Source organism: Oncorhynchus keta, chromosome 6 (genome assembly GCF_023373465.1).
Source record: "Oncorhynchus keta strain PuntledgeMale-10-30-2019 chromosome 6, Oket_V2, whole genome shotgun sequence".
NCBI classification, from domain to species: Eukaryota; Metazoa; Chordata; class Actinopteri; order Salmoniformes; family Salmonidae; genus Oncorhynchus; species Oncorhynchus keta.
In genome coordinates, this window is record NC_068426.1 from 19,838,335 (window position 1) to 19,863,846 (window position 25,512).

Genomic DNA, 25,512 nt, shown 5'->3' on the forward strand with positions numbered 1-25,512 from the left:
TATAAAAACATGTTTTTGATTTCTCATTATGGGGAATTGTGTGGAGATTGCTGAGTATTTTTATTTATTTAATCCATTTTAGAATAAGGCTGCAATATAACAAAATGTGGAAAAAGTCTAGGAGTCTGAATACTTTCTGAAGGCACTGTATATTTGGTGAAGCTGATGGCTATACTGTTGGCCTTGCAGTGGATGGAGGAAGTCAAACCAGAGAGAGTAGTTATTTGTTCTGATTCATGTGCAGTGTTGATGAGTCTGCTGTCCTTTAGCACACGTAGCAGACAAGACCTGCTTTATGAGGTACAACAAACCCATGGCAGGATTAGACAAATGGGTATACAGATAAGATTGATTGGGTCCCAGCCCATGTGGGGGTGGAGGGGAACGAGGCAGTTGATGTACTGGCTAAACAAGCATTTAGTAGTTTTAATGAGCAAGGCAGAGGCAAAAAGCCTGATATGGACAGTGATGGTGCAGAGATGGCCAGAGCAGTGGAGTAGAGATACTAAGGGCAGGCATTTATTTCAAGTATAGGATAGTACAGAAGAGAGGAGACTATTTTTTACAAGATTAAGGGTGGGACACAGCCGGTTGAATAAGACTTTAAATGTGATAGGAAAGTATCCAACAGGAAAGTGTTATTATTGCCAGGAAACAGAGACCGTGGAGCATGTGTTGCTACAGTGTGGGCAGTATCAGACGGAAAGAGAGAGGATGAGATCTCATATGAGGAAGATGGAGATACAGGGATTTAGTTTAAAGCATTTATTGAGTAGAACTTCCTTAGATATAGTCTCAAATATGTTGTTGTCTTTTTTTAAAGCAACAGGGCTGTCAGGTAGGATTTATTATCTCCCTGTCTTCGGCCCACACTCCAGCAGTTGATGGCGGTAATGCACCATAACGTTGGATGCCAAACGCTGATAAACCCCACCGAAGAAGAAGACTTGTGACATATCTGGGTTATCATTTCTGTCTGTGCATAAACTCTTTAGACGTGCCAGTCCTGTGAGAGATTGATTGTCATTTGATTTCAATGACTGAACCGAAGTATACCGGTTTTTGTTGTTGTTAAACAGCTAACGTTAGTGGCATGCTTCTCACTGGCAGTGCTAGTGGTTGGCTAACATAGCCAGCTAGCTATCTAGTTGCCATTCATTGATTCTGACTTTCTGTTTTTATTTTCGTTAACTGGTTGGCGAGCTAACGTTTATTAGCGTACTAGTTTGTCGAGATAACTAGCTAGTTGCTTTGATTAAGGCTAGCTAGCAAGGTTACTGATTTAACTGCGACGATGCTATGGTCAGTTTATGACAAGATGTTGGACAACCAAAAACTAGCTACCTAGCTAAAGTTACAATTAAATAATGGGAGGTTTAGTTGACTAATTGTATTTGAAGAAGTAAGCTAGAGGGAGCTAGTGGTTTAAATGGCAAAAATAGAACCAGGCAATGGACTTAAGTCAGCAGAGTCCCGCAAAAGTTTGCGGGGCACGACAGAAAGTCTGGCACTGACAGATGGAGAAGGCAACCTCTTCGGCTCGGACTCGGAACTAAATGTTTATACCAGTGAGAGACAGACGGATAAATATGGATTTATTGGGGGTGCACAACAATATTCAGAACAATCGTAAGTATGACCCATCTATTTAGAATTTTCCATTAAAAAATGACGTCGCTCGTTGGTCTGTGGATGACAGACATGACGGTTCTAAGTTGTCATAAGAAGTTTCTTACAGATTAGTCACTTGATTGACCCCTTGTCATCTGACTTCACACACCACTTTACTGTTTATTTTCTAATATGCAATCCACATTTTAATCAGTAGCCTGTTATTTGTTATCCTTGGAGGCCAACATAAACATTTCTTCCTCTTGCTCAGTGTTACTTGGTCTCATAGACTAGACGTAACATAATAAACGTACGTTCTTTGGTATGGTTACATATTTAAGACTTAAAACGCGAACGTCTAGTAACCCAAAGGTTGCGTGTTCGAATCTCATCACGGACAACTTAAGCATTTCGCTAATTAACAACAATGTACTACTTTGCAACAACTTGGCATGTTAGCGAACCCATCCCCTAACCTTGACATTTTTAGCTAAGATTTTCCCTAACCTAAACCCTAACCCAACTCCTAACCTTAACCCCTAGCTCCTAGAGCTAGTTAGCGTTAGCCGCCAAGCTAACGTTAGCCACAACACATTGGAATTTGTAACATATTGTATATAATCTGCTTCCATGGAGACTTGACAGACTTTGTGTTGTATGGCATTTTCCCTTTCTCATTTTGTTTACCAATGTGTGTTCTGTTCGGCTGGGTACTGCTGCCTTGTAAAGTAGAGGTCAACCGATTAATTCGAATCGCCGATTAATTAGGGCCAATTTCAAGTTTTCATAACAACCGTAATCTGCATTTTTAGCCGCCGATTACATTGCATTCCACGAGAACTGTGGCAGGCTGACTCCCTGTTATGCGAGTTCAGCAAGGAGCCAAGGTAAGTTGCTAGCTAGCATTAAACTTATCTTAAACAATTAATCTTCACAAAATCACTAGTTAACTACACGTGGTTGATGATGTTACTAGGTTGTTGTGTGGTGCCTGTTAATTTATCACCGAATCACAGCCTACTTTGCCAAACGGGTGATGATTTAACAAAAGCTCATTCGTGAAAAAAAGCACAATCGTTGCACGAATGTACCTAACCATAAACATCAATGCCTTTCTTAAAATCAATACACAGAGATATATATTTTTAAACCTGCATAATTAGTTAAAATAAATTCATGTTAGCAGGCAATATTAACTAGGGAAATTGTCATTTCTCTTGCGTTCATTGCACGTGTAGCCGATGCGGAATGGCTAGCTAGTTAGCGGTGGTGTGCGCTGGTAGCGTTTCAATCGGTGACATCATTCGCTCTGAGACCTTGAAGTAGTGGTTCCCCTTGCTCTGCAAGGGCTGTGGCTTTTGTGGAGCGATGGGTAACGATGCTTCGAGGGTGACTGTTGATGTGTGCAGAGTGTCCCTGGTTCGCGCCAAGGTCGGGGTGAGGGGACGGACATAAAGTCCATTCTGTTACACACGCAGAGTCAGGGTATATACACAACAGTTTGGGCCGTCTGGCTCGTTGCGAACTAGTTTGCCAGAATTTTACGTAATTATGACATTGAAGGTTGTGTAACAGCAATATTTAGACTTAGGGTTGTCACCCGTTCGATAAAATATGAAAGGGTTCCGTATTTCATTGAAAGAATAAATGTTTTGTTTTCGAAATTATAATTTACGGATTTGACCATATTAATGACCAAAGGCTCCAATTTATGGGTTTTATTATAATTAAGTCTATGATTTTATAGAGCAGTCTGACTGATCGGTGGTAGGCTGCAGCAGGCTCGTAAGCATTCATTCAAACTTTACTGCGTTTGCCAGCAGCTCTTAGCAATGCTTGATTTACAGCGCTGTTTATGATTTCAAGCCTATCAACTCCTGAGATTATGCTGGCAATGCTAAAGTGCCTATCAGAACATCCGTTAGTCAAAGGTATATGAAATACAAATGGTAAAGAGAGAAATAGTCGACACACCATAATTCCAATAATAACTACAACACAACTTAACTGGGAATATTGAATAACTGGGAATATTGAACCACCAGCTTTCATATGTTCTGAGCAAGGAACTTTAGCTTTTTTACATATTGCACTTTTACTTTCTTCTCCACTGTGTTTTTGCATTATTTAATCCAAATTGAGCATATTTTATTTGAGACTAATTAGATTTGATTTATATTAAGTTAAAATAGGTGTTCATTGTTCCTTCAGTATTGTTGTAATATATAAATCAATACCGATTAATTGGCCAATTTTTTTTTGTATCTGCTTTTTTTTGGTTTCCGCCAATAAGCGGTTTCGGCGTTGAAAAACAATCGCTCGACCTCTATTTTAAAGTGCTTTTGATTTATTACAATTCTATGTGGCGATGACTGAAATCTTTCTTGCCTACTACTTACTAAAATGACATTGCCCACTGTGTACTATCTAGAATGTACTGTTTAGTAAAAACAGCCTGATGTAGTAAGGAACAAATATGAACATAATGCTCATCCACACTGAGAAGGCATCTAAGGCACAATCAAGCTTGTTCATCTGATTTTCAACTGTTGTCAAATACGTTTGTGAAAAGACAATTCTCTACCTCAGTAGCGTGCAGCGAATTCTACTTTATGAAATGTCGAAGTTAGTAGAACATCCTGGCATTGAAAGGCCATATGCAGCTGTTTTCATCTCAATATCAAATCATTTCTGGGTAACAATTAAGTACCTTACTGTTATATTTTTCTATTAAAATCAATCAAATGCTCTATGAAATGTATCTATAAATCTGTTTTTACATCAATCTCTTCTAGATGTGCTGGGTGGTACCACCTCAAGTCTTTCTATAAAAGCAGGTGACAGTGTGCTTTATTTGGCAATGGACTTGGTAAGTGGACTGTGCTAATATATTTAGCTTGATGCAAAATTCAAAAGGCCAAATTCACAGTTCTTGCTTACCGCTTCATGCACATCTGAAGGCTATGAGGATGATATGTTTATATTCGTAGCTACCAGTGAAGGCTGCTGAGGGAAGACCGGCGGGTCATAATAATGTCCGGAACGGCGCAAATGGAATGGCATCAAACACCTGGAAACCATGCTTTTTGACGTATTTGATACCATTCCACCGATTCCTCTCCAGTCATTACCACAAGCCCGTTCTCCCCAATTAAGGTGCCACCAACCTCCTGTGGTAGCTACATCCATCGTAAAAATAAATAGATGACAGTGGTGGTCATGTTTACTCGTTTTTATGTTTTTCCAGACTGGTGGCGCAGTCCACTAATTCAATGGTTGTGAGTTGTAATCCCATTATTTACAGTATTCATCCCGTGCCCAAACACTTTTAATTCTGAAAAGTGAAGGCATACCTGCGAGAGGGGTAACCCTGGTAGTATTTAAAATAAAATAAAATGTTTTAAACAGTGCCCAAGATCAGTCTGAGTTCCTTTGACCATTGGAAAAAGAGCTACTGTGTACTGAAATGTGGGTTGGGTTGATTTGAGAAACTAATCTTAATTTTCACGGTGATGATTGCACTTATTTTCCAAACACAATTCCCCAATACATGCGAGTTCACATTTTCAAGGATTTGAACTTATACCACAAGTGGCGATAGATGTGCGGTTACTGTCCAAAGCTGAATTTGCTCACGATGCACATAATTTGATTTATCAGAGGGTGCCAGTGGACTTCTGGTATGATTTTAGTGAGAAAGTGTTGGGATCAGGTACAACTGTTTACCCACCCCTAAACTTAACATTTATGAGCAGTCTTCCCTCACCCACAACTTCTCACCTGAAAGCATTTTTTATTTTACTTGAAGGGGTTGGGTAAAGGCTGAAATTGGGGTCGAGAGTTACCCTTTAAAGCATACTACATTTTTGAAATGTATATAAAAGGTTCTATTTTTCGAATAGAAAAGTCCATTCAATTGGGTCAAAACCCTTTTCGACATCACCAGCCATTATTGATAAATCTATACCTTGTTTTTTAGCATATTGTATTAAACTGAAATGTTATTGTATTTGTTTTGTCTATTTTTAATATGCCCTGTTTGATATGTATCAAGTCTGGGTAATACTTTTGCCATTCTTATTGCTTATGAGCTTTATTATTTTGTCACAATTTCTAGAAGTTGTGGATCTGTAATCAGTAGAGGACTCTCCAGATTTTCCTCGTTTTAATACATGTAACTAGGAAGCACTGAATTGAGTGTATTGTCATTTGTGTAAATAGGAGCACCACTTTGTCCCAAAATGTTAAATGAATTTTATGGGAAAGCCGTCCTTTTCCTGGTGTTTTTCCTCCGCGTTAATCTTTTAACAATGTCTCTGTTTTTATTGATAATTGTTTGTCTGCTGATAATTGAGTTGTTGAGTCTAAGAAGACTTTAAGATCAGATTAAAATTCCTGCATGCCCAAGAAGCCTACTATTTAGAACACAAGTATGGGTATTTATTGGTATTCGGACACAGACATTTTCTTTTCTACACTACTATGGCTTTTAGCCACTGAGTTCAACATGTGCCGCTGGTTCCCTGCAAATCAGAATACCGCCTGATGCGTCACCACTTGGTCCAAACAAACGTCTTCTGACTCTACATACAACCTATTGTGATGTGCATTTATTTATCTTGTGTTTAGGCCCCCTGTGAGTGGTTGACAAGCACCAGGAGTAGGAGTGGGTAGTGGGCAGAACTAGGGGAATTCTCAGAACTTCCTGTTTTCTGTGTCCTTCACAGGCTGTGGCAAGTGTTCCACTGTTTTGTCTGAGGATTAATTTCCTTTGAGGAGTAGGAAGAGATCAGACGCTCATCCTCCCCCACCAATGACAGGCCCCTCCCCCTAGTGTCAAGATGTGATCAAAAGGATGCCACATCCCAGCACTCTGAACTGTGTATGGTATTTTGTATTTGAGAGCGATTGCTCAAAATGCTAGTATTTGGACTGTCCCTGTTTACCAAGAGCTTCCCGAGGTCACCCTCGACCCGGGATGACTGTAAATCTGATAGTCTGCACTAATTCAGCCAGGCTAATGCCAATCACTGTCTGTCTGTGCTGCACTCAGCCCTTTGTACTACCTGGTATTTGTCTACCTTGTAAAGCAGGTGCTTGTGTGAGGCACTGCTGTTTGCACGGCATGAGTGACCCCCTTGTCTTTCACTCTGGTGTTTTTATCTCCTAGTATCTGTCATGTCATATGATCTGCTGGAGTTTGAAAGAGAATGCAGGCCTAAGTGTTCGGCCCATTTTGTTGGATGTAGACTTAAAGACTGCGAGGCAGTCCCTAGAATGAATGTAAAAAGTCTAAACAAAGCAGACTTGTCAGAGCCTCTTAAGCGAAGAGCTTGTTAGTTTTAGCCTGTTCAAGCTGTCTTTTTATTATTATTGTTAAGTATTTTTGTTGTGCATTCTGCACCAGGCTTCTGGCTGTTTTGGTTTGCTCCATTGGAAGGGGAAGGGCATGTTGTTCTTTGACTAATGATGCTACGGCTACCACAGTTGCTGCCACTGTGAACAGAACAGTGGTATGTGTGTTCATAGATCTGTGTATGTGCTATTGCCTTGTATGCTTGATAAGTCTGAGGTCTGTGCCTCCCCTTAGGCTACATAAATAAAAATAAAACCTACAACACACAACCTATTTCAAATCAAAGTTTATTTGTCACGGTGCACCGAATACAACGGGTGTACACCTTACAGTGAAATGCTTACTTACAGGCTCTAACCAATGGCGAGGGGGGAAAAAGGTGTGTGTGTGTGTGTGTGTGTGTGTGTGTGTGCGTGTGGTGTGTGTGTGTGTGTGTGTGTGTGTGTGTGTGTGAAGAAATAAAACAGTAAAAATACATTTTGAAAAAAAGAGTAGCAAGGCTATATACAGACACCTGTTAGTCAGGCTTATTGAGGTAGTATGTACATGTAGGTATCATTAAAGGGATATATATATATATAATGAACAGAGAGTAGCAGAAGTGTAAAAACAGGGGTTGGCGGGTGGTGGGACACGATGCAGATAGCCCGGTTAGCCAATGTGCGGGAGCACTGGTTGGTCGGGCCAATTTAGGTGGTATGTACATGAATGTATACTTAAAGTGACTGCATATAAGATAAACAGAGAATAGCAGCAGCGTAAAAGAGGGGTTTGGGAGGGGGCACACAATGCAAGTAGTCCATTTGGTTACCTGTTCAGGAGTCTTATGGCTTGGGGGTGAAAACTATTGAGAAGCCTTTTTGTCCTAGACTTGGCACTCTGGTTCCGCTTCCCATGCGGTAGTAGAGAGAACAGTCTGTGGCTGGGGTCTTTGACAATTTTTAGGGCCTTCCTGTGACACCGCCTGGTGTAGAGGTCCTGGATAGCATGCAGCTTTGCCCCAGTGATGTACTGGGCCGTCCGCACTACCCTCTGAAGTGCCTTGCGTCCGGAGGCCGAGCAATTTGCGTACCAGGCAGTGACGTAACCGGTCAGGATGCTCTCAATGTTGCAGCTGTAGAACCTTTTGAGGGGTCTCAGGACCCATGCCAAATCTTTTTAGTTTCCTGAGGGGGAATGGGCTTTGTCGTGCCCTCTTCACGACTGTCTTGGTGTGTTTGGACCAATCTAGTTTGTTGTTGATGTGGACACCAAGGAATTTGAAGCTCTCAACCTGCCCCACTACAGCCACGTCGATGAAAATGGGGGCGTGCTCGGTGCTCCTTTTCCTGTAGTCCACAATCATCTCCTTAGTCTTGGTTACGTTGAGGGATAGGTTGTTATTCTGGCACCACCCGGCCAGGTCTCTGACCTCCTCCCTAAAGGCTGTCTCGTCGTTGTCTGTGATCAGGCCTACCACTGTTGTTGTCAGCAAACTTAATGATGGTGTTGGAGTCGTGCCTGGCCATGCAGTCGTGGGTGTTATTCGAGGGAGTTATTTTCATTCATCGCTGAGAAAAAGGAGAGGCTACATATAATGAGAACAATGACACAGTATAATTCCAAATCTAATTTTATTTGTCACATGCTTTGTAAACCACAGGTGTAACAGTGAAATTCTTACTTAAGAGTCATTTTCCAAGAATGCAGAGATAAAGATAAAAAAGTATATAAAAATAGAGAGTCAAGGAATAAATACACAGTGAATAACAATCAAAATAATATGGCTATATACAGGGAGTACCAGTACAGAGTAGATGTGCAGGGGTAGGAGGTAATTGAGGTAGATATGTACATATAGTTAGGGGTAAAGCGATTAGTGTTATGTCTTTGGCTATGCCGGATTAAGTGATATGACATAATTTCTCCATAAATAATATTACCTGATTGAGCTAATCATGTAAATGTAAGTAACTAGAGTCGGGCACCACAAAACAATATTTATAGAGCTGTTCTCTTCCGAATAAACTCTTAAAGACCAAGTAATATTTTACATCAATAGCAGTCAATATTAATCGTCATCCTAATTCAGTCTCATCTGAAAGTTGTAAATTCTTGGTTATCTGCACAAACCCTGGCTAACAAGTTGAACCAGCAATACAAAATTGGGTTTAATTATTTATTCACTAAATACCTAACTAATCACACAGAATTACACATAATTAAATCATAACTTGATTACAAATTACATCATAAAGGAAAACGTCCCTAGCGGGCGGAAAATATATGACAGCTTGTAACACAAAAGAAAAGGGGCTGGGTTTGAGTGAAAGAGCGGGAAGACTGGGGAACAAAGGGCAAAACTGTGCTATCGTAAATACAGTATCTTATGCATTCTAAATGACTATTTACTCTGAGCTGCGCTTCGGTAGGTTGGTGGTAGATGGAAGGTCGTGTTGCCCAACCGAGTCCTTTGTTCTTTTGAAGAATGAAGATACTCTGTCTGTTCCTTCCTAACCCTCATTTGCAGCGGCTGTCGCTAACTCAACGGCTAGGAGGTATTACTTCTGTAGTGAATAAGAGTTCAAAGTTCATAACCGTTCGCAACCAAAGCTCACGCGGATGTTGGCTTCGTTCTGTAGTTATTATCTGAACCATTCTCACATCGGACCGTCGTCCTCACGTCCTCGGAACAGAAGATTATATTGTCGTCGAGGGATAATATAGGAAGGGAGAGGAGGGCGTGTTTGAAAAGTTATGTCCCTTCACAGGGGCGGGCCACTGATTGAGCAGAGCCCTATCTTATGAAAACCCAAATCTCACTACATTTCATCCCATCACGAATAATTTCATATTCAAACATTTAAATTGAACAACAATTCAATGTTAGTCCGATAACTCGGATGTGTAGACTTTCCACTGTAGAGTTTGTCATCTTATCATTGATGAGAATGTCTCCGATGACAACCGAACTGACATCATATTCATTAAGTACCACCGCATATGTTCAATTAGTCAGATTACCAGAATATAGTTCATTTCCCCCCCACCTATAAATGGTTACTTACCTTGAGTTCAAACTACAGAGCATGTATTCAAAATAAATGCTTAGAATATGTAAACATTTATTTTGTTTTAAAAGAAGGGGGATGTAATATTCATGTGTGTAAACATACTGAATTGTAATTGGATGCATTTTACCGCCATATCATACTGTGCTATGATTGGTTAAGACCACCGAAATGGTTAGGTCATGGTCGCTTGATCCTGGTTGGCGATAGGTGAACATACCGATTTATAGCTAGCTAATAAAGAGCTACGTTAAGAAATGTCCTGTAGTACTGCATTTTATTATTTTGTACAAAGTGTGCAAAACAAGACATGGTGTCAGAGTAAAAGGTCTTAAAAGATGGATTTTTTCTGGAATTCCTTCACCTCAAATGGACTGGGAGTCTACAAACTTACCATGCATGCATTACACCGATGCATGGTGTAAGTACAAACAGCATGTGGAGCTAATCTTCACGGGTCCTCTGAAGGACAGAGGAGAAGAGGAAAAATGCAGCTACTTGCTCCTCTGGATCGGTGAAAAAGGGAATCAAAAGTACTGAAAACATACTACGATCGTTTTGAAGCATATGTTACGCCGAAGACCAATACAATTTTCACTAGGTACAAATTCCATGAGAAAGTACAGGGAGCTAGCGAGTCTTTTGAACAGTTTGTGACAGAGCTGCGTCTGCTTGTGAACGACTGTGCTTATGCAAACAAGGATGAGATGGTCAGGGACCGTATTGTATTTGGAATACACTCACCGCGAGTGAGAAACTTTTGAATGTTGGGTCTGAGGTAACGCTGGACAAAGCTATCGACCAGATCTCAGGAGCGAGCACAGGCTCAGATGAAAACCATTTTGCGCGGCAGCACGAGCGCATCGCGTGAACAAGCAGTGCACGCAGTCAGGCAGACATCAATGCACACCTCCGGTGCACAGAGAGAAAACGCCCCAAAACATGTGGATACAAAGTGCATGGCGAACAAGGAAATTGCCCAGCTAAAGGCAAACAGTGTACTAAATGTGGTAAATGGAATCACTTTGCAAAAGTGTGCAGAGCTTACTGTGGAAAAACAGTACACACAGTGAGTGAAGATGAAATGTCAATCAAAGAGTCAAACGCTGATGAACCGTTTATTGATTCAGTGACACAAAGTCAAATATCAGAGACAGAGCAAGCCTTTGCTGACATTGAGATCGGAACACAAGGCACAGAGCTAAAGTTCAAACTAGACACTGGTGCACAAGTAAACATTATTCCTCTGAATAAGTACCACAGCTTGACATCTGAGTGCGAGCTACAGGCCACCACGCGCAGACTGACTAGGTTATGGTGGTGAACAGCTCCCAGTAAAAGGCACATGCACTTTCAAAAGCAAATACAAGGAAAGTGACATGATGTTGGAATTTTATTAGAGCACCTGCAGTGCTTGGTCTTGAAGCATGTTTAAACATGGACCCCATGAAGCTATTTTTATCAGTGACAGCACCAGTAGACAGACAATTTACTGGAGGAGTTTGCTGATGTTTTTTCAGGAATAGGATTATTCCCAGGAGAATGTACCATCCACCTTGACCCAGACGCAACCCCTGTGGTTTACCCACCGAGAAAGATTCCCCTTGCTCTCCGTGCCCAACTGAAGAAAGAGTTGGAGAGCATGGAGCAATCTGACATAGTCACCAAGGTTACAGAACCGACTGACTGGGTAAACACGTTAGTCTTGGTGGCGAAACCACGCACAGGCAAGCTCTGAGTGTGTCTCGACCCAAGAGACTTGAACAAGGCTATCAAATGCCCCCTTTACCAACACTAGATGGCATCACACACAAGCTAGCGGGAGCACACTACTTCAGTGTCATGGACGCTAGATCAGGCTACTGGGCTATCAAGCTCACAGCAGTCATCTAAGCTCACAACATCCAACACACCGTTTAGACGCTACAGGTTCCGTTGCCTGCCTTTTGGGATTATCTCAGCCCAAGACGAGTTTCAGCGAAAGATCGCCGAAGTGTTCGAAGGCCTCGATGGAGTTGTGGCAATTGTGGACGACATCCTTGTCTATGGTCGAACCAAAGAGGAGCACGACCGAAACCTCAGCGCGATGCTGCATAGGTCCTGCGAGAGAGGAGTCCGGCTCAACCCCGAGAAGAGCGTAGTCGGCGCTACAGAGGTCAGCTACTTCGGACATCTTCTCACAGCGACTGGAATCAAGCCAAATCCACAGAAGATCTCAGCTGTAAAAGAAATGGAGCCACCAAAGAACCGTGCAGAGCTGGAAACGGTGCTTGGTATGGTCAACTACTTAGCCAAGTTCACACCCAGCTTCTCCAATGCTAATGCACCCCTGCGTCAGCTGCTAAAGCAGTCCAATGACTTTCTCTGGGACAAGCAACACGACATTGCTTTCCAGAGAGTGAAAGACTTGATCACGAGAGAACCAGGACCAATACTTGCCTACTACGACCCCGACAAAGAGCTCAGACTCCAAGTGGACGTGTCGAAGTATGGACTAGGTGCAAGAAGGAAAGCCCATCGGCTACCTTTGAAATCTCTCAAACTGTGAAATCAACTACGCTCAAATCGAAAAGGAGCTCTACGCCATTCTGTTCTGATGTAAACGTTTCCATCAGTACATATATGGATGACAAGTCATTGTGGAATCCGACCACAAGCCCCTTGAGTCAATTATGAGGAAACCACTAGCCGCTGCCCCGCCAAGGCTACAGAGAATGATCCTTCAACTACAAAAATACAACTTCACAATTGCCGTCAGGCAAAGACATCCCTGTCACAGACACACTCTCCATGAAGTTTCTTACCTATAAGGACAGCAGCCTCAGTGAAGGCATGGATATGCAAGTGCACACTGTGTACAGCAACTTACCAGTTAGTGACACAAAACTGAAGGAGATCCAAGCAGAAACAGAAAAGGACTCACAACTCACACAGCTGAGGAAAGTCATACAGGATGGATGGCCTGAGGAGAGGAGAAAATGCCCTCACAGCGTCTCAGAATTCTGGAACCATCGTGATGAACTATCACAGATCAATGGAATAATTTTAAAAGGAGAGAAAATCATTATTCCTACCAGTCTCAGAGAAGAGATTTTGACAAAGTTCCATGCTGGACACATGGGAATGGAAAAGTGCAAACAGAGAGCACGGGACATTTTGTTTTGGCCCGGAATGTACAAACAAATAGAGGACATTGTTGGTAAATGCGCCATATGTCTTGAAAGACTCAAACACCAAAGAGACAATGTTACCTCACTGTATCCCAGACCGACCTTGGCAGGTCGTGGCAACCGATCTGTTCACCTGGAGCAACGAGGACTACATCGTAACAGTGGACTACTACAGTAGATACTTCGAACTCGACAAGCTTCACAGCACCACATCTGCAGCTGTGATACACAAGCTGAAAGCAGCCTTTGCCAGGCATGGCATTTTAGAGACTTTAATATCTGACAATGGGCCCTGTTACAAATCAAATGAATTTGAATCCTTCACAAAAGCATGGGATTTCACACGTCACCACAAGCCCACATTACCCTCAAAGTAATGGCCTTGCTGAAAAATCGGTGCAGATTGCTAAATCGCTCATGGACAAAGCAAAAGCAGACAAGAGAGACCCCTACCTCAGTCTCCTTGAATACCGCAACACTCCAGTTGACAACTTCAAATCTCCAGCCCAGCTATTGATGAGCTGCAGACTTCGCTAAATCCTGCTACACCACAAGAACTGTTGACTGACACGGAAGCATGCTCAGCATCATATCGCACAAGGTCAGGAAGAGAGGTCAAGCCCAGAGCTGTCTTAGACCTGTGAAATGTCAAAGGGTGTAGGCGGATCGCTGCCCTAAAAGAGTTCCAGACTGTAAACTTGTTATTGAAAAGTTGACTTGAAATGCTTTGGTATTGTATTTGTTTGAAATGTTAAGATGTTATTTCTACAGTGAAAGCTGAGTTGCTGAGAATCCCTTGTTTGAAAAGTAACAGTAGACTGAATCAATAATCCAACATATGTTGATTCAGTTGGTGTAGTATGCAATATAAATGGGTACCTACCTTGAGTTCACACTACAGAGCATGTATTCAAAAGAAACACTTAAAATATGTAAATATTTTATTTTGTTTTAAAAGAAGGGGGATGTAATATTCATGTGTGTAAACATACTGAGTTGTAATTGGATGCATTTTACCGCCATATCATACTGTGCTATGATTGGTTAAGACCACCCAAATGGTTAGGTCATGGTCGTTTGAGCCTGGCTGGCGATAGGTGAACATGCCCATTATAGCTAGCTAATAAAGAGCTACGTTAAGAAATATTCTGTAGTACTGCATTTTATTATTTTGTACAGAGTGTGAAAAACAAGACATGTACAACATTAAATGTAAACTATATTTTTTTCTGACCCTTTAAACTACTAGTTTGAATGTTTGTAGCTACCAATTTTCCCATTAAGTCACCCATATTTCTCTAGTATAGGCTACTTATCAAAATGAACGATATCAGCAAAATGCCCACGATAAGTGGTCGGTATAGTCGTTGTCAATCTTTTTCAGTTTATCGTCTCAGCTTTTGTGTGTGTTGGTGTAAGTACAGTATATTTGTGGGTAGAGTCCAGTGTGTGTGTGTGTGCATAGTCATCGAGAGTTGGTGCAAAAAAGGGTAACTGGAGGTAGCTATTTAGCAGTCTTGTTTAGAAGTCTTATGGCTTGGAGGTAGTGATGTGCAGTTCGCGGATGATTCGTTCTTTTTGAACGACTCTTTGCTGAGTCGAGTCAAGATTTGTTTTTTCTGAGTGACTCGTTCATTCATTTCACCAGCTGGCCGTAATTAATTCTGCAGCAGGATAAATACATGGTCGTCCAGCTCAGCGCCTCTGGAGACTTGCTCTGACCAGCAACTGTCTATCATGTCCGCTAGGGAAACTTGATCATGCTGCAGGCAGCATAGAGAAGAAAAATATATGTTTAGAACTGATAATTGATCGCATGGTGCAAAAATGAATGCAATTAATTATTATGATGGACACAACTTTGTCGAACCAAAACATACACAACCTCTGCTCAACAAACTTTAACTCGGTAATGAATCGTTTGGGGGACTGCAGTTCAAACTATATTGAGCGAATCACTCTCACGGCAGTCAAGCTATGCATTCCATGTCATTCACAATCTAGTCTGGTTGCGGCCACAACTAGATCTCGTCTCAAATGTATCAAGAAAAAATCTTATTTGTATGCCTAGCAATCAACAAATGAACATTTGTTTAAAGCACACTTTTACAAGTCAGTTACAAATGACAGATCAAATTAGCCTCTATGGTGAAGGACAAGTGAATGAGAGGCCTGTAGAATCATGACTAAAGTGTTTTATTCATTGTTCACTGGTAGGCAGTCCTGCGTGCTCTGGGCATTAATTTAATTCATTTGAAAATCAGTAGTTGAATGATATAATTATTTTGATCTAACGACCTAAAAAGATCAAGGTTGGTAAAAAGAGCTGAACTTCCCATCACTACTTGGGGTAGAAGCTGTTCAGGGTCCTGTTGGTTCCAGACTTGGTGCACATCACCAACAAACTATCATGGTCCAAACACACCAAGACAGTTGTGAAGAGGGCACTACAACACCTTTTCCACCTCAGGAGACTGAAAATATTTGGCATGGGTCCCAGATCCTCAAAGTTCTACAGCTGCACCATCGAGAGCACCCCGACCCGGTTTCATTTCCGCTTGGTATGGTGGAAACATTACCTACAAAAAAAGGTGGGGAAAAACACAAAATAGCAGAATTGGTCAGGAGCCCGTAAGACTGCCATTGCAGCGCCATCTACACAGTTCACCCCTCCTTCCTCCATCCCCCTTGGTTAATTTGACCACAGTCGTTCCAGGTTGCTGGGTGCAATAAAGATGCTCTTTCTCAGAGGCCTTCTGAAACACACGCAGCCTCTTGAGGGTCCCCTTTGAATCGCCCTCGACTCTACTGTCCTCGCCTCTATTCTCTGCTCTCTCTCTTCCAAGGGAAGGAGCACAAGCCCAGCTCTCCTCATATGTCTTGTTTTCATCTGGAGAGGCTACAATGGCAGCCATTGTCCTTGTCTTTTTTATATTTTCTTCAATCTCCACTCTTGTTTCAACGGACACTATGATCATATGGCTCAAGTTTTCTAGCGAAAGGGTTGTTTCTGAAAGAAACAATGTAGGCTCCTCTGGTCGAATGATTTTAAAAAGCAACAGGAAGCAGCTTGCATTTTTGTTTTTCTCCAAGACAACTTCCTGTGTGATGGATGGCGCTTCCTGTTTGGCCCCCGGCCCTCCCTCCCTCACTCTCCTCTTGTTTCACGGTTGTCTGTGTTGACAATCAAGTAAAATTGTATGTCACATTCGCCGAATACAACAGGTACCAACAACCTTACCATGAAACGCTAACAAGCCCTGAGCCATCAAAGCAGTTCAAAAAATAGTTAAGAAAATATTTACTCAATAAAGTAAAAAAAATGTAATCAAAAAGTAACACAAGATTACATAACAGTAACGAGGCAATATACAGAGTACCGGTACCGAGTCAGTGTGCGGGGGTACAGGTTAGTCAGGTTAATTTGTACCTGTAGGTAGGGGTAAAGTGACTGCACAGATAATAAACAGCAAGTAGCAGCAGTGTAAAACAAAGGGGTGTCGATGTAAAAAGTCTGGTTGCCCATTTGACTACCTTTTTTTTTCTTTTCATGTCTAAAGTAATAAAATCCTGAGTGTTTGTTTAGAGAGACAGATGTATGTGTCTGTAGTGTGACCCTGGGTCGGTCTGTCTGTCTTCCTGACTCCCACAGAGCTGAAAACATCCCTCCTGAGGTGCTGAGGCAGAGGGAGGCCAAATGGCTGGACATGCTCAACAACTGGGACAAGTGGATGGCAAAGAGACACAAGAAGGTAAGTCAGTCAAACACTGGCTGATCTACACAAATCCCATTGCTGACGATAACAGCAAATTCCTGTGTTGGTCTTTTCTAGAAGCATGTTAAGGTAGCCTTGCAAGCTGTCATGTGTCACCCCTTTTACTCCTGTTGAGTGACTGCTTTGGATACTACAGTATGTACCTGTCAGGTCACATTCCAGTCACCACAGCCCGCCTGTTTTGCAATGTGTAACTCGGCTCATTTATTATTACACACACAGTGTACACAAACCAGCCTGGAGAAAAGTCCTTAGGTCATGAACTGTAGAAGGAAAGTCATTGAACAACCTTGCTTGATATTTTAATATATTACACTGATGGAATTCCTGTGATTTTTAAACTGATCTGACCGTGCATGATAATGAGTGGCTGTAACCGTAGCACTAACTCCATATCCCTAGATGAAGCTGCGCTGTCAGAAGGGCATACCCCCCTCTCTGAGAGGCCGGGCGTGGCTCTACCTGTCTGGAGGAAAGGTGAAGAGGGAGCAGCACAAGGGCAAATTTGAGGTTACTCACTACCGTCCACCGTTAATACCAGTTTGTCACACACACACACACACACACACACACTTATACTTTTACACATAGTGTAGCATGTAAATAGCTGTGTTTGTTTTTAAGGAGCTGGACAGCCAGGCAGGAGACCCTAAGTGGGTGGATGTGATAGAGAGGGACCTCCACAGACAGTTCCCCTTCCATGAGATGTTTATGGCAAGAGGAGGCCATGGGTAAGCAATGTGAATGGGTCATTGTTTCTGTTGGTGTTACTTGTGCCTTTGTCTCAGTATTTTTCAGTAACTGAATTGTGCTTACTATGTATTTAGGCAGCAGGACCTCTACCGTGTCCTGAAGGCCTATACTCTGCACCGGCCAGAGGAGGGTTACTGCCAGGCCCAGGCTCCCATTGCTGCTGTGCTGCTAATGCACATGCCTGCTGAGGTGAGCCTGCACAGACGCACACATACTGTTACTCACACCACAATGTTTTCTAATAATGTTGCATGTTTAATATATGTTTGTGCTTTATTGACAGGATGCATTCTGGGGTCTGGTCCAGATCTGTGAGAAGTACCTTCCCGGATACTACAGTGCAGGGCTGGTAAGATGCACGTTACTTCGAACTACATACACATTCTCTCTCCTTCACTCATACTTATACTCTAAAAGAACACATAGACACAAAAATACAATGACCTAAGATCATGTGCTTTTAGAGAATTTGCTGACTGTTGGCTGTGACAGGGTGAGGTCTTTTACTAGGGTTTAAAGATCAGGCATACGGGATACAGTTAATTGGGTTAACTTAAAGAACTTACCTGTCACTAAAATCAAATGAAACATTCATTCAGCATGTTTATCATTGTCAGGAACACCCGTGTCTTGGAAAAGAAAAGCTGTACAATTTTAGGTGACAATCATGTTGAAATGCAGGCTTGCAGTACATATTATTGGGCCAGCTCTCTAGCTGGCATGTTATGCTGTCATTGCATACCTGTAGCTTGTTGTCTGTGACCGTGACATGCTAATGACATAATACCCTGAGTGAGCGGGTGACCAGACAATGTGGTCCAGATAATGCAACTATTAGATTTAACAGAGGAAGGAGTCTGCTCTCCTTTCTGACTGTTGTTCCTGTGTGCTCCTGTAGGAGGCGATCCAACTGGATGGAGAGATCCTGTTTACTCTGCTGAAGCGGGTGTCTCCTCTGGCTCACCGCCACCTGAAGAAGCACAAGCTGGACCCCATCCTGTACATGACGGAGTGGTTCATGTGTGCCTTCTCCAGAACCCTGCCCTGGGTCTCCGTGCTGCGCGTCTGGGACATGTTCCTCTGTGAGGGTGAGAGAGACATTCCACACAGTAAACATACACACATTAAATTCTGTCCACATGAGCGCACTCTGAGAGGCATGCTCTTTTGACAGACAAACATACACACGCCGGCATACTCATCATTACATACCCTACCGTTCAAAAGTTTGGGGTCACTTAGAAATGTCCTTGTTTTTGAAAAACACTTTCTTTCTTTTTTGTCCATCTTAAAATAACATCAAATTGATCAGAAATACAGTGGAGACGTTAATGTTGTAAATTACTATTGTAGCTGGAAACGGCAGATTTTTTTATGGAATATCTACATCTATCAGCATCCATCACTCCTGTGTTCCAATGGCACATTGTGTTAGCTAATCCAAGTTTATCATTTTAAAAGGTTAATTCATCATTAAAAGACCCTTTTGCTAGCTCAGCTTAAAACTGTTCTGATTAACAGAAGTAATAAAACTGGCCTTCTTTAGACTAGTTGAGTATCTGGAGCATCAGCATTTGTGGATTAGATTACAGGCTCAAAATGGCCAGAAACAAAGAACATTCTTCTGAAACTTGTCAAGTCTATTGTTGTTCTAAGAAATGAAGGCTATTCCATGTGAGAAATTGCCATCTGCCGTTTCCAGCTACAATAGTCATTTACAACATTAACAATTTCTACACTGTATTTCTGATCAATTTATTGTTTTAATGGACAAAAAATGTGCTTTTCTTTCAAAAACAAGGACATTTCTAAGTGACCCCAATCTTTTGAACGGTAGTGTACATCAGACACATTGAAACATACAAAGGAACACACACACCTATCTCAGGAGTGTTACTCAGTTTTTCACAATTCCTAACATTTAATCCTAGTAAAAATTCCCTGTCTTAGATCAGTTAGGATCAAGCACTTTATTTTAAGAATGTGAAATGTCAGAATAATAGTAGAGAATTGTATTTATTTAAGCTTTTATTTCTTTCATCACCTGCCCATAAACTAAGCATGTGTTTAGTGAGTCCGCGGTAGGAATGACCAGGGATGTTCTCTTGATAAGTATGTGAATTAGACCATTTTCTTGTCCTGCTAAGCATTCAACATGCAAGTACTTTTGAGTGTCTGGAATGTCGTGAAGTAAAAGTTGTCATCAATATAAATTGTAAAGTACAGATACCCTAAAACTACTTCAGTAGTTTTTTAAAAGTATTTTTACTTAAGCACATTACACCACTGCTGTCTGGTTTGTGTTCGTCCAGGAGTGAAGATCATCTTCCGGGTGGGCCTGGTGTTGTTGAAGTGCATGCTGGGCTCCCAGGACAAGCTGAAGACGTGTCAGGGCCAGTATGAGACTATGGAGCTGCTAAAGACCATAGATACACGCTACATGCAGGAGGGGTTTCTAGTGCGGGAGGTACAACCACCCACAGCCATACTTATAGAACAGAAACATCAATTACTGGAGAATGCTGTGTCATGTTTTTTAGTCACTTTAAGAATAGCTGAGAATGACGAGACTGTCATGGCCACATTGCATGCTAAGGGTTGTGGTGTAAACTGAAAAAAATACCCTGCTGCCACCTAGTGATACTTTAATAAAACACTATTACAGTCATAATTTCTGCTAAGACCACTACTCCTTGTGCTCTGTCCCAGATTCTAGAGCTGCCGGTGTCAGAGCGGGACATTGAGAAGGAGCACCTGGCATCAGTGCGGCGCTGGAAGGAGACCCGGGGTGAGTTGCACTGCAAGTCCCTTCCCAGAATGCACGGCGCCAAGGCCATCATGGCTGCCGAGCCGCCCAGTCGCCAAGACTTGAGACAGAACCCCACCATCATAGTTGAGTCGCCCCTGGCAACCAAGAGCAATGGGGAGGACAAGGAAAGGAAAAATACCAAAGAGCAGAAGAATGGGAAGAAAAATAGCTCTCCGACCCCAGTGGCAGGCTACTTTGAACCCAGCGAGCCCTCCCCCCTCAAAGACACAGCCCTGCTAGGATCCAATCAGAGCCTGAGCAGCACAGAGTATGACACCTACCTGTAGCAGCTACGGATAGCCATGACACCTACCTGTAAGCGGGTATGGATAGCCATGACACCTACCTGTAAGCGGGTATGGATAGCCATGACACCTACCTGTAAGCGGGTACGGATAGCCATGACACCTACCTGTAGCGGGTACGGATAGCCATGACACCTACCCGTAAGCGGGTACAGATGGCCATGACACCCACCTGTAGCGGGTACGGATAGCCATGACACCTACCTGTAGCGGGTATGGATAGCCATGACACCTACCTGTAAGCGGGTACGGATAGCCATGACACCTACCCGATACAGATGGCCATGACACCTACCTGTAGTGGGTACGGATAGCCATGACACCTACCTGTAAGCGGGTATGGATAGCCATGACACCTACCTGTAAGCGGGTACGGATAGCCATGACACCTACCTGTAAGCGGGTATGGATAGCCATGACACCTACCTGTAAGCGGGTATGGATAGCCATGACACCTACCTGTAAGCGGGTACGGATAGCCATGACACCTACCTGTAAGCGGGTACGGATAGCCATGACACCTACGTGTAAGCGGGTACGGATAGCCATGACACCTACGTGTAAGCGGGTACGGATAGCCATGACACCTACCTGTAAGCGGGTATGGATAGCCATGACACCTACCTGTAAGCGGGTACGGATAGCCATGACACCTACCTGTAAGCGGGTACGGATAGCCATGACACCTACCTGTAAGCGGGTACGGATAGCCATGACACCCACCTGTAAGCGGGTACGGATAGCCATGACACCCACCTGTAGCGGGTACGGATAGCCATGACACCTACCTGTAGCGGGTACGGATAGCCATGACACCTACCTGTAAGCGGGTACGGATAGCCATGACACCTACCTGTAAGCGGGCACGGATAGCCATAGCGGGCGGATAGCCATGACACCCACCTGTAAGCGGGTACGGATGGCCATGACACCTACCTGTAAGCGGGTACGGATGGCCATGACACCTACCTGTAAGCGGGTATGGATGGCCATGACACCTACCTGTAAGCGGGTACGGATAGCCATGACACCTACCTGTAAGCGGGTACGGATAGCCATGACACCTACCTGTAAGCGGGTACGGATGGCCATGACACCTACCTGTAAGCGGGTACGGATGGCCATGACACCTACCTGTAAGCGGGTACGGATAGCCATGACACCTACCTGTAAGCGGGTACGGATAGCCATGACACCTACCTGTAAGCGGGTACGGATAGCCATGACACCTACCTGTAAGCGGGTACGGATAGCCATGACACCTACCTGTAAGCGGGTACGGATAGCCATGACACCTACCTGTAAGCGGGTACGGATAGCCATGACACCTACCTGTAAGCGGGTACGGATAGCCATGACACCTACCTGTAGCGGGTACGGATAGCCATGACACCTACCTGTAAGCGGGTACGGATAGCCATGACACCTACCTGTAAGCGGGTACGGATAGCCATGACACCTACCTGTAAGCGGGTATGGATAGCCATGACACCTACCTGTAAGCGGGTACGGATAGCCATGACACCTACCTGTAAGCGGGTACGGATAGCCATGACACCTACCTGTAGCGGGTACGGATAGCCATGACACCTACCTGTAAGCGGGTACGGATAGCCATGACACCTACCTGTAGCGGGTACGGATAGCCATGACACCTACCTGTAGCGGGTACGGATAGCCATGACACCTACCTGTAGCGGGTACGGATAGCCATGACACCTACCTGTAGCGGGTACGGATAGCCATGACACCTACCTGTAGCGGGTACGGATAGCCATGACACCTACCTGTAAGCGGGTACGGATAGCCATGACACCTACCTGTAGTGGGTACGGATAGCCATGACACCTACCTGTAGCGGGTACGGATAGCCATGACACCTACCTGTAAGCGGGTATGGATAGCCATGACACCTACCTGTAAGCAGGTAAATGTCAACACTTGTTGACTGCTCACTGACTCTATATCCCTAGTATACCTTTACCCTCTGACCCATCCCCACCTCTGCCCTGACAATCAGGTCCCACACCTCTTGACTGACCCTTTCCATTATAGTCATTTGCATCCATAGCAAAACACTTTAAAACAATTGGAAGCTTCTGGCATAGACCAAGTAGTAGTTGTTTTTCCTCACACATATGCGAAATGACAATTCAATCAGTTGGGAGAGTGCAGCACTAACCTTCGTTTAGTTGGCCATACGGGTATACATGCACTTGGGCTGAGTGGCAGGCTGTATAATCATATCAGTTCATTATCTCAATCTATTCTCACTGAAGAAGTCTTAGACTGAGTCAATATCAGATGACATAACTATGAAGTCTGCTTAGCCAAGAGTTCTGGATCTGGAGGCTGGACCACTGCCTATTTACGTATTCCACCTAATATATACTGTAGTATGAGACACTACATTGTTATGTTTAGTTCAGTCACAGGGAATGTCAATTAAATTAAATTGTAATCCCAGCAGAATATTTTGAATCACATAGGTTGCCAACATACTGTATAAAGATGAATGCTATTGTCATTCACTCATCAGTGCATCCTTTCTCTCTGGTTGTAGTGGATGTTGATGAACACTAGAGGGCTCTGTGGGGCATTTTCCTGCCCTGACCAATGAAAGAACTTGATTGACTGGTTGAGGGAAAATGAATCATCTGTATATCATCATAGTTTTAAATGAAGGAAATTAACATTTGCTGGACAATTCCTGTCACTAGACCAAAGCTTGTTGAATTGATGTTTTGACATATAGTATGTGTTGTAAGAGCCATGTTGTCTGAATTATTCCTGAGTGTGTTTTTGATTCTTTGCTGAGCTCCAGAGAACAGAGTGAGTGAGTGTGTGTGTGTGTGTGGTCATGCAGTGGAAGAAACATGGTAGAATGCCAGTTGATAACCACTCCTATCATACTCAGCCATGTTGATTTCATCTAGCCGTTTTGATGAGAAGTATAAGCTATTTGTGTATAGCTGTTTATTAACTCTGCACAATTTCTTTGTAAACAATCATCTATGTTTCACGTAAATGTGTGTCACGGTCAAATATTTTCCTGTAGATAAGATTACACCTGCTGAAGTTGACGTTTCTGAAGGGAACATTTGTTTGAAAGAACTGGGTAAAACAATTATTGTACATTTTTGTATGGTAGAAGGACGATTTCCATAAAAATTGCTGAAGATTTTCACACTTGCACATAGCGTAGTATAAAATGTAATATACTATAGATTTTATATTTGTCTAAAATGAAGCACTTTGTCCCTGGTCAATCCCTTTAAGAATAGAATGAACAATAACATTTTGTTTGTCTTCTCTAAAATTGTCCATGTGTGTGTGTATGTACACTGAACAAAAATGTAAACACAACATGTAAAGTGTTGGTTTCATGAGCTGAAATAAAAAATCCCAGAAATTTTCCATACGCACAAAATGCTTGTCTCTCAATTTTTTTGCACAAATATGCTAACGTCCCTTTTAGTGAGCATTTTTCCTTTGCCAAAATAATCCATCCACCTGACAGTGGCTTATTAAGAAGTTGATTAAACCGCATGATCATTACACAGGTACACCTTGTGCTGGGGACAATAAAAGGCCACTTTTAAAATGTGCCGTTTTGTCACACAACACAATGCCACTATTGTCAAGTTTTGAGGGAGCGTACAATTGGCATGCTGACTGCAGGAATGTCCACCAGAGCTGTTGCCAGAGAATTGAATGGGGTGGGGTGGGGGTGTATTTTGTCTAATAAAGCCCCTGTGTAGGGACAAGCTTATAATGGTTGGCTGGGACTGGCTGCCAAGTGGGTGCCTAATCCCACCCATGGCTGCACCCCTGCACAGTCATGTTAAATCAATAGATTAGGGCCTAATGAATACATTTATTTCCTTATGTACTGTCAGTAAAATCTTTAATTGTCGCTAGTTGCATTTATATTTTTGTTTAGTGTACTGTGCATTTGGAAAGTATCATGAGTACTTTTTCCACATTTAGTTACGTTACAGCCTTATTCTAAAATTGATTCAATTATGAGTTTTTCTCATCAGTTCACACAGAATACTCCATAACGACAAAGCGAAAACAGGGTTTTTTAATTTTTTGCAAATGTATTAAAAATATAAAAAACATACCTTATTCACAATTATTCAGACCGTTTGCTATGAGACTCGAATTTGAGCTCAAGTGCATCCTGTTTCCATTAATCATCCATGAGATGTTTCTACATCTTGATTAGAGTTTACCTGTGGTAAATTCAATTGATTGGACATAATTTGGAAAGGCACACACCTGTCTATATAAAGGTCCCACAGTTGACAGTTCATGTCAGAGAAGTCCAATCCATTCGGTTGAAGCGTCACATCTGGAGGAAACCTGGCACCATCTCTACGGTGAAGCATGGTGGTGGCAGTGTCATGCTGTGGGGATGTTTTTCAGCAGCAGGGACTGGGAGACTAGTCAGGATCGAGAGAAAGATGAACAGAGCAAAGTACAGAGAGATCTTTGATGAAAACCTGCTCAGGACCTCAGACTGGGCGAAGGTTCACCTTCCAACAGGACAATGACCCTAAGCACACAGCCAAGAGTGGCTTTGGGACGAGTCTCAAAGTCCTTGAGTGGCCCAGCCAGAGCCCAGACTTGAACCTGATTGAACATCTCTGTAGAGACCTGAAAATAGCTGTGCAGCA

General features: G+C 42.8%; 1 protein-coding gene and 1 long non-coding RNA gene across 5 annotated transcripts; one reads left to right on the forward strand and one right to left on the reverse strand.

Moving 5' to 3' along the window:
- Nucleotides 1–749: 749 nt before the first annotated feature.
- LOC118385183 (TBC1 domain family member 10A-like) lies at nt 750–24,276 on the forward strand. Of its 2 annotated transcripts, XM_035772099.2 has the most exons (10): nt 750–1,629; nt 16,840–16,939; nt 17,366–17,473; nt 17,588–17,694; nt 17,791–17,905; nt 18,000–18,065; nt 18,615–18,804; nt 20,029–20,183; nt 20,426–20,504; nt 23,394–24,276. In XM_035772099.2, the coding sequence occupies exons 1-10, from the start codon at nt 1,430–1,432 to the stop codon at nt 23,411–23,413; spliced, it is 1,140 nt and encodes a 379-aa protein (XP_035627992.1). In that variant the 5' UTR covers nt 750–1,429; the 3' UTR covers nt 23,414–24,276. The 2 variants fall into 2 exon arrangements, with proteins under 2 accessions (XP_035627992.1, XP_035627991.1); XM_035772098.2 differs by lacking the exon at nt 23,394–24,276 and having other exon boundaries at nt 20,426–20,814.
- LOC127930749 (uncharacterized) lies at nt 20,663–22,840 on the reverse strand. Of its 3 annotated transcripts, XR_008139289.1 has the most exons (7): nt 22,224–22,840; nt 21,961–22,191; nt 21,829–21,894; nt 21,730–21,795; nt 21,615–21,679; nt 20,868–20,933; nt 20,663–20,834 (listed from the first exon to the last, which is right to left on the reverse strand). It is a non-coding gene; the product is annotated as an uncharacterized LOC127930749 (long non-coding RNA). The 3 variants fall into 3 exon arrangements; XR_008139290.1 differs by lacking the exons at nt 21,615–21,679; nt 21,730–21,795 and adding an exon at nt 21,003–21,062 and having other exon boundaries at nt 20,664–20,834; nt 20,868–20,937; XR_008139288.1 differs by lacking the exons at nt 20,663–20,834; nt 21,615–21,679; nt 21,730–21,795 and adding an exon at nt 21,063–21,095 and having other exon boundaries at nt 20,839–20,965.
- Nucleotides 24,277–25,512: the final 1,236 nt, after the last annotated feature.